At 34.0% G+C, this 10,616-nt stretch overlaps 1 protein-coding gene across 1 annotated transcript; it reads right to left on the bottom strand.

Annotated features, from left to right (window-relative positions):
- Positions 1-1,715: 1,715 nt before the first annotated feature.
- Positions 1,716-2,810, bottom strand: LOC145046115 (embryo-specific protein ATS3B-like). The gene is made up of 3 exons (XM_078994399.1): positions 2,497-2,810; positions 2,196-2,303; positions 1,716-2,097 (listed from the first exon to the last, which is right to left on the bottom strand). Exons 1-3 carry the CDS (start codon positions 2,617-2,619, stop codon positions 1,804-1,806), a joined length of 525 nt encoding a protein of 174 aa, XP_078850525.1. The 5' UTR covers positions 2,620-2,810; the 3' UTR covers positions 1,716-1,803.
- Positions 2,811-10,616: the final 7,806 nt, after the last annotated feature.

Genomic DNA, 10,616 nt, shown 5'->3' on the forward strand with positions numbered 1-10,616 from the left:
ATATGATTTTTTACTTCATTTTTGCCTTAAGTATTTAAATAGCATTTCAAATGTTATTTCATTGGTATAAGTTTTATCAAGTAATATGTAACACAAATAAAAATATTTAAGGTTAAATTTAAAAAAAAAAAAAAAAAAAAAAAAAAAAAAAAAAAAAAAAAAACCTCAAAAGTCAAATGTGAAGTATCAATTTGGGATGGATAGAGTATAATTTATAAATTTTAGGGATAATGACTTAAAATGATAATATATTTTTCAATTTGTACATATTTGGTCATTGAGTTTTTTTTTTTTTTTTTTTTCGTCCACATTTACCCCTTCAAATTGTTAAACTGTATGTATTCAATTTTTATGACCGGCTACTCTATGTTAACCGGTAAAAATGACTTAATAATGTTTTTCACTTTGTACACATTTAGTCATTAATATATATATATATATATATATATATATATATATATATATATATATATATATATATATATATATATATATATATATATATATATATATATATGTGTGTGTGTGTGTGTGTGTGTGTGTGTATGTGTGTGTGTGTGTGCGCGCGCAAAATAAGTCATTTTTGTTTTTGTACTCATTCAGTAGTTATGAATGATTTCTTAACGTTTTTCTCATGACATCTTAGGTGATACAATTGTTAATAAGGTGTTTGAGGCTTTTGATGCTTATATCCATCGTGATCTCGACTACTTGGTTGCTTAGGTCATGTAGTATGATCATTATAACTTTTTTATACGACATTTAAATGATCTTTATATCCATGCGTTTGTATTTTAGTCTACTATAACTTTTGTTTAGATTACTCCCATTAAAAACTAATATATTTTTACTTATGATCTGTATATCAATACTTTTTTTATAAATGCATGTATGGATTTTTTTTTTTTATAAAATCATAAGTAAAAATATATTGCATATTAATGAGAGTAATCTTAATGAAATTATAGTAGACTAAAAAAAGGAACATGTGGATATAAAAATGTTTAATATTTGATATCGTATGAAGAAGTTATGATGTTCAGAACACAAGATCTAAACTACACCACAAGACCTACATAACCAAGCAGTCGAGATCACAATTGACATAAACATCAGCAACCTGAAACACCTCATCAATGATTGTCCCACGTAATATGCCGTGAGAAAAACCTAAAGAAATCATTCATAAGTACTGAATGAGTACAAAAACAAAAAGAACTTATTTTGAAACAAAAAATATTAAGAACTAAATATGCACAAAAATAATAAAGACTAAATTTATACAAAATGATAAATATATTGTCTTATTAAGTTATTTTTCTTTGCTAACCTAGACCAATTAATCATAACGATCGGATGTGTACAATTTAGCAAGTTCAAGAGATAAATATGGATGAAAAAAAAACTAAAGATATACAAATTAAAAAAATATTTTCCCTTTTAGTCATTATCCCTAAATTTTAATATAAAAAATCACACTGGACAATAAATGGGGCTGGACTTGGACCGGCCCACCGGGCTTAATCAAGAACTATGCATTTTCTTAGCCCGCATGAACCGGACATCGTTGATCTTCTAGTCTCTAGTTCTGACATTGCATTTGCAAATTGCAAGTAATCGATGAAACATGATAGAAATACGAATATGAATCAAAAGCAAAAACGGAAGGAAAATCAATGAACAGATGCCATTATCCATTCATCTATAACAAGTGGTTCTACAAGTCGCCTCGTTTTATTCATCAAAAAACACAAAGTGGAAAGCAAAAGATCAAAATCTACACCTCCAACTCCCCCTGATTCATCACTTCATTGCTGCTTTTGACGAACGAACACCAACATCATCAGCTGCATAGGGCGAACAGTAATCGAATCCATACCACATCTCCGCCGGAATCCAATCGTTATAATCAAAAGAAACCGCCTTCGTATTGTAACCGTACACCTCTACCCTCTCCGGCAACCACCCGTCGTATCCGCTTCTGTACAAGTACACGTAACATATCTGATTCGTACACGGACCGTATACCTCGAACGTATCGGCCGAACACCGCTCAAACGTCCTCGTCGATGGATCATCCAGTCTGGGTGCGTAAACCTAGAAATTATCATCATCATTCCATATCAATATCATATACATATTCTTCACTCAATCAATTCGAGCTGCTATAAATGTGAACAGAACCTCAATCAGACCTGATTGCCGTAGGCATCGCCGAAGGAGATACTGATTTCATCTCTGGTATACGAAACGGAAGAACAGCTTGTTACAAGCCTTACAGTGAACGAACAAGTTCCTTCGTTCTATGAAAATCAAACGAGGTTAGTTAATTTGTGATTTCTGTAAACGTCTTCTAAGAAATCAGCTTTGAATTAACGCGAAGAACATCATACTACAAATGAACAAGTGAAAGTGGCAACTGGAATTCTGCTTTCAATTAACTGAAAAGTAGAAGAGGCGAATGAAATTCTCTAATAAGTTAGCGCTAGTAGTTACCTGATGATTAGCAGAGTCGATCTTAAAATCAGGGTTTGGTAGTGGTGTTTTGGTGATTGATCCTGCTTGAGATGATGTATAGATTAGGGCACATAGCAAAACGAAACACGCAGCTCTCATCATTTTTCTCTGAAACAGGAGTAGTGCGTGGCAAAAGTTGATGACGAGAACAGTAATCCAGCATCAGTTAACTACTTGACAATCTACTTGTTTTTTTCTGGGGCGTGTACTCTGCTAGAACAATTAATTATCAAATAAAAGGTAAAACTTTTTACGAGATATTATTACGAAGCATACCATTTAAAAAAAAAAGTTAAAACAGATAATATTTTTGTACGAACTTGTAAATGGTGTAAATGGGTTAGTCGAACATGACAAAAAACCTAATATCCGATGGGCAACTCAAAAATCACATTCAAAAGAGGAATCGAGTTGAAGTGGGATGAAGATGGGATACCTTTAATCTCCGACCATAGATCCACCTCGGAGATATATTAATATATAAAAATAATACAAGACTGTTAAAAAATATAATCTAATAACAAGATAAATTATAAAGTAAAAAAGATATGAAAATGAAGAAAACTTTTATTCCAATACTTATAATGAAATCATCAACTTTTATTCCAATACTATTTATAGAACCAAAATAAGATGGAAAGATTGATGCACATTATGATGGTGCATTATTACACTTGTAAAACACAATGAAATGGTCGTTATTAATGCTAAATAATGATAAGGAGTTATGGGAGAAATAAGAAATCCAATGGTCATTCACAAACTAATATTTCATAACACTCCTCCTTGAATGACGATTGTATCATGCATCGTTAAAACTTTAATAGGTAAAACCTCATGGGAAAAACCTTTTATTAAGGAAAAAAGAATACATGATTATTAATAGATATTAGAAACAATTACCTCGTTAAAAACCTTGCTAAGAAAACTCAGTGGAAAAAAACATAGCTAAGGAAAAGAGTGCAATATGTTTCTACTCCCCCTTATCAACTCACTTGATTTCCTTGAAGCACCGCATAATAATGTTTCGTACCATCTTTTCAAATTTGGATGTAGGAAGTGCTTTGGTGAACAAATCGGGAAATTTGTTACTTGATTGAATTTTTTGGATGTTGATGTCATACTCTTTTTGAAGATGATTAGTGAAAAAGAACTTGGGTGATATATGTTTGGTTCTATCTCTTTTGATAAATCATTCCTTGAATGGAGCTATACAAATCATATTATCATCATATTGTACGGTAGGAGCATCCCAGTTAGAAGTTAGACTACAATTCATGCAAATGTCTTCAGTTAACTTTCATAACCACTACATTCATGACTTGCCTTATAAATTGATATAATCTCTTCATGGTTAGAATAAGGAACAACTAAAGTTTGTTTAACATAATGTTAGGAAATTTTATTATCTCCATATGTGAATAAATAGCCTGTTTGAGTTTGAGCTTTATGGGGATCAAATAAATATCCAACATCTATATAACCAATTAACTTGCATTTGATTATTTGATTAATATAAATTCATATCCACTATACATCGAAGATACCAAATAATGTGTTTGACTCCATTCCAGTGTCTTCTTGTTGGACAAGAACTATATCTTGTTAATAAGTTTACGACAAAAGATATATCAAGTCTTGTATTAGTAAGATATATTAGTGCACCAATAACACTAAGATATGGGTCTTCGGCAACAAGAGGATTTTCACTCTAAAAAAAGATATATCAGGTCTTATATTAATAGTAAGATATATTAGTGCACCAATAGCACTAAGATATAACTCTCCAAGAACAAGAAGATTTTTCTTGTTTTTTATGAAGATGAAATTGGTCCTTTTTGGCATCTAAGTGCCTTACCACCATCAGGTTACTCATGGATGTGAGTTATTCATATAAAACATTTTAAGCACATTTTATAGATATTAATGTAAAAAAACTCCATTTTGTGTGCTCGGTTTGAAGACCCAAATAGAATTTCATCTTACCAAGATCATTCATTTCAAAAATTTCTTTCAAACAAGAAGTGGCATTTTCCAATTCTCTAGGAGTTCCAATTATGTATAAATCATCTACAATAACATTAATTATGACATATTCTGATCCGGATCTTTTTATGAATACATATGAGCTTATTAGATCATTTTTGTAGCCCTTTCTCAACAAAAATGTACTTAAAAACAATTGGACAACATATAGCCAGCTTATTCAATCCATACAAAGATTTATTTAATTATACCGGATATACTTCTTGAAAATAAGAAGTTTGTGCTGATGGGTTTTACACAAAATAACATCCTGTGTGCTCATGCAAACCCTAAAACTTGGATCTAGGTTTCTCTATTGTACATGCAATTCATCCAAAACTTATAAATCCTAGATCTAGCATGCATATTTCGAAATTATCACAATAAAAACGGATCTACATGATTACCTCTTAAACAATGGCTTGAATCTTCTTGTCTTGGAGCTTAGAGTCACAAATGTCACTCCTCTAATGGCTTAAAAACACCACACAATCAAGAGGATGATATTAGAGAGGGAGGAGAGGCACAATTTAGGCTATGAAGGATCTTAGGGTTCAAGTGGCCGAAAATTGGAAGCCTTAGGGTCTTATGTGGTGTTGCTTGGGTTTTAGTCTAAACCTTAATTGACAACTTAGGCCTTAAGCAATCCAAGGAAGCTTCTGGAATAAGGCCCTTTTGGCCGAAATTAGGATGGACACATCCCTAATTTCGTCCATGCCTAGTCCAAGAGGCTCCTCAGCCCAATATTCAACTATCACACATTTGACAGTTTAAGTCCCCGATATTTAATTAATGTCTTTTAGCCACATACTTAATTCTTAATTAATTCTTGTCTAATATTAATTAAACTATATGATTTATCCTTTAATATATTATTCATATAATATATTAATAAACCATATTAACCTCTATATTCATAAATCACCCTATCAAGTTGCTTTGGTGAAGGCAACCTAAAAGAGCCATGCACAACCGGGTCAAGTACTTACCAAATATAGTTACAGGCTTAGACACTAATCCAACAGTCTCCCACTTGGATAAGTCTAGTAACTATAAATGCAAACATAATCCGATTAGCAATCGTAGCTCTCAAAGACGCTGTCGAACTCTGATCTCATCAACAACCTGTCCTTCAGATAAGGGATCATATAGTCCTCTGTTCTAGATATCGTGCGGACAATTACATGGAACATAGTCATACTTATTGTCTAACAATTTGTTTCTCGATCTCAGATTCGTTTGACATAGAACTTAATTGAACACATCAATTCAGTCCTGACCGGGCCCGGCACATAAGTCAAACTAAATCATCGAAGAGGCCCTGATATCACTTTTACCCTCTTAGGATAAAAGGAACAGATAAACTTTGATTTATATGCACTTAACATTCACTAATCAAATCATACACAATAATGTGTTTTATAACATCAAGTTACTGATGCGTTTATGCATTATCAATGCATAAGCAATTAGCAAACAATAAACCATATATCTAGGTTTTAAGACCATATGATATTATCGTCTTGAGATCACTCGTGGTAAATTCCATGAAGTGATTCCAGCAAGCGTGGGTTTATTCCAATGCTCAAATCTTATTCATAAGCACTTATGAATGTTGTAGCAAAATTTTGCTATGTCTAATACACTTTAGACAATCTACACACAAATTCATGACGGTCTTCATTCATACCTACTTCCTACATATGAACGACTGTGGACCGTTCAAATAAATTTATTATTCAGGAAGTCAAAACATGCAAAATGAATCAATAGGTAAACAATTAACATAAGACAATAACTTTAATGAAAAATAATACCCATTTATTTAATCATCGAATGTTAATTATGTTGGATTAATGTCTAAGCCCGTAACTATATTTGGTATGTACTTGACCCGGTTGTGCATGGTCCTTTTAGGCTGCCTTTACCAAAGCAACTTGACAAGGTAATTTATGGAGAGAAAGTATATTATGATTTATTAATATATTATAAGATTAATATATTAAGAGAAAAATCATATTATATAATTAATATTAGTCAGAGATTAATTTGGTGGCTAAAAGAGATTAATTAAATAAAGAGGTTTAAACTGTAAAATGTGTGATAGTTGGATTTTGGGCTGGGAAACCTAATAGATCAAAGGGGGGAACGAAATTGTGATGCGAGTCCATCATAATTTCGTCTACAAGCCCTATTTCAGAACGTTCCATGGGCTGCTTGGTGATTAAGTTGTCCATTAGGGTTTTGATTGAAACCCTGGCAGCCAATAGTATAAATAAGACCCACAACCTTCAAATTTCGGTACTTGCTTCCAATAGAATCCTAGGGCTGAAATTTAGAGCCTCCTCCCTCTCTCCTAATAGCCTTCTTGCTTCTTGTTGTTCATAATCCATTAGAGGAGTTACACTTGTGACTCTAAGCTTAACAAAGAAGAAAGACCAAGCATTCTTAAAGAGGTAATCATCTAGATCTGATATTTTATGCTAATTTTGATTTATGTATTCTAGATCTAGGGTTACAAATCTTGGATGAATTACATGTACAATAGAGAAACCTAGATCCAAGTATTAGGGTTTGTATGAGCATATTGGAAAGTTCTTGTGCATAAAACGCATCAGTGGTATCGGAACTTTGATTCCTTTCTGTTGTATGTGATGCAATGATCGTTTGTTAACGGAAAATCAATCTTGGCCTCTACCCGACTCGACTCGGCGAGTCACTAGTTGGACTTGGCGAGTCGGCCCAACTCAGCGAGTCCAAGTGGTGACTCGGCGAGTCCAGTAGTTAGACAGAGGAAAACTTGGGATTTTATGTTGTTTTGCTATAGGATAATTGCCAAAATCGTTTTTGAATGATAAAATCCGAATTTTACTGTAATTATGAGATTATCCTTACCAAAATAAAAGATAATTACCAATTAGTTAAATAATAAATTCCTTATATGATAAAATTTGATTATTTGAATTAATTGATCAATTATCTTCCATGAAATTGGATTAGGTCAAATATAGATAATCACTAAATTGATTGTTTAATTTAAATTATTTGTTATTTGATCCTTTATGTTTTGAAAAGTTAAATAATCACACTCAAGTCTTGAAATTTAAATTTTGATTAAAAGTTTAATTATGAATAATTTAAATTTCAAACCTTTAGAATTTTACAAGTTTAAAATTCAATATTATACTTTATTTATTATAAGATTAATATATATATATATATATATATATATATATATATATATATATGTGTGTGTGTGTGTGTGTGTGTGTGTGTGTATATATATATATATATGTATGTATAAGAATAAGCTAGTCTTATCGCTAGTAGGCCTCATTCACGAAGCCGGTCTATAAGGGGGGTATAAGGTTGTTGCCTATAAAATGACGCTTAATGGGTGTCCACTCTCACCCACTGCTTCCTTGATTGGTGGAGGGTCGTTAGCTGAACGGATAGGATAGGGCATTTAATTCCTCATTATAAGTATAATGAATATTACAAGTAACTAAATGTTTTTCAAATTCCCAATCTTAGTTACTTTAGGGTAAAATGTGAAAATGATGCTATTCCATGGAATTACACTTTGTACCCTTGTCAAACATTAGTGGAGCGCTTGTGCTTAACCGACACACTAATTTGGGGTTGGCATTGGTTGCGAAGGGTGGCTCGATGTTTATCATAGATCAATGGAGCATGTGTGGCTAACCGGCACATTGATTAGGTGATAGTGACATTGAGTGCACCATGTTGATTCGCATGGTTATTCACACCTTGTTTATGATCCTCGGTATCCCAGTCATAAATATGAAGGGCATATTGAGATTGAAACATGCCATTGAAAAGTTCAATGAATCTCAAAGATCTAGGAGTTTTCAAAAACATTTAAAACATAATTCTCTTTTGTTTTTCATGGTGGAAAATTAGTAAATCGTCATTCACTTACCTTCAAATTATTTTCTTTTAGATTACAGCATCCCTTTTCTAAGTTGTAAATAATGTTGTTGGATCCTAACCCTAATTTCTCATTTGGGTGATTAATTGGGGATTCATTCTAATCAAACTTATCCTTTTCTATTTTCAGATGTCTAATGCAAACAACAACAACGCTCCTGCAGCTACTGGTGGATTCTCACTCATGAATTTGTGTGGGAGAGTGATCTTTAATGGCAATAACTTCAACGAGTGGATCCGAAATATTCGGATGATCACTCGCTACGAGGACAATGAGTATGTCCTCGATGAGAAGCTTGAAAAGATCGATCCAGAAACTGCCACTGCTGAAGAAATCGCTGCTTGTGAGGCACATGAACGTGATGCTACGAAGGTCCATTGCATCGTGCTCGCGACTATGAATGCAGAACTCCAAAATTCCTAGGAGGACATGTATCCATTCGAGATGCATTAAGATTTCATGGATAGGTACCACCAAAGCGTGATGCAAGATCACTGTGAGATCATCACTAATATGATCACCGTTAGGATGGGGAATGGAGAATCCCTAACCTCGCATCTGCAGAAGATGCATAGGTACGTTGATCGTCTTCTAAAGTTAAATGTTAACTTTGATGAGGATTTGGCTATCGATATCATCCTCCACTCCTTGCCTCCATGCTACAACCAATTCAGAATGACCTACCACATGAACAAAGAAGAGGTCACTTTGAGCAAGCTTCAAGGGTTGTTAAGAACTGCTGAGAGCAACCTAAAGGATAAATCTGTTGCATCAACTCCTACTGATTCGACCCGTGTGTTGGCAATTGGGCAAGGAAAAGATAAGAAGAGGAAGGCTCCTTCCAAGATCCACCAAAAGAGAAAGTCCCATGATGGTTCCTCTTCTAGTGGGACCAAAGCTGGTTCCATTAAACCATCTTCTGACCCCAAAGATGCAGAGTGCTTTTACTACCATGAGAAGGGCCACTAGAAATGAAGCTGCCCTAAATATCTACAAGATATTAAGGATGGGAAGATAAAGCCTACCTTTTCATGTATGTATTCAATTAAATCTAATACCTAATCACTTGCTACTTCATGGATTCTTGATACTTGATGTGGTTTCCACATTTGTTCTGTTTTGCAGGGCCTAAGAGAAAGTAGGGAAGTGGAGCATGGGAGGATAAACTTGGTCACGGGAAACAGAAGATTGTCACATGTCATCAAGATCGGAGTTTATTACTTAGTGTTGAGTAATGGGTTAGGGTTAGATTTAAGCAATTGTTGCTATTCGCCGGATATGGCAAGAAACATCATTTCTTTTCACGGATTATATAGACAAGGGTTTAGATATTCAGTTGGTAAAAGTAATGGTTCTATTAATGTTTATCTTAATGGTGTTTTCTATTTTAAGGCACTACCTTGTAATGGAATATATGAATTTGTGTTGGTTGTAGACATCTTAGGATATGTTGTGTTGAATATTGATTAATCCAATAGTTTGTCCAAGTCAACAAGAAACGTAAAGCCCAACTCCAAAAGGATGGAACGTTGGAGTCATTCGACCTTCGGGACGAAGACATGTGTGAGTCTTGTTTACTTAGGAAGATGACCAAGTCACCCTTTACTGGCACTTGTGAAAGGGGTGAGGGCCTATTAGATCTCATACATACAGATGTATGTGCTCCCTTTAGATCCACCACAAGGGATGCTTGCCACTTCTACATGACTTTTACAGATGATTATAGCACATATGGATATATCTACTTAATCAAGCACAAGTCAAAAATCTTTGAAAAGTTCAAAGAGTTTAAGAATGAAGTGGATAGTCAGTTGGGCAGGAAAATCAAGATGCTTCGATCTGACCGAGGAGGAGAGTACCTAAGTCTTGAGTTTCACGACTATCTAAAGGAATGCGGAATTGTTTCACAATTGACACCTCCTAGGACACCAAAATTGAATGGTGTGGTTGAGAGACGTAATCGGACCTTATTGGACATGGTTCGTTCTATGATGAGTCGGGCTTCGTTACCAATAGCTTTCTAGGGTATGCCTTAGAGACTGCCGCCCATATCCTTAACCTAGTTCCCGCCAAGAAGGTTGCCAAAACACCTCACGAGATGTGGACAGGGAAAGCTCCCTCG

Source organism: Lactuca saligna, chromosome 5, assembly GCF_052625555.1.
Source record: "Lactuca saligna cultivar CGN05327 chromosome 5, ASM5262555v1, whole genome shotgun sequence".
NCBI classification, from domain to species: Eukaryota; Viridiplantae; Streptophyta; class Magnoliopsida; order Asterales; family Asteraceae; genus Lactuca; species Lactuca saligna.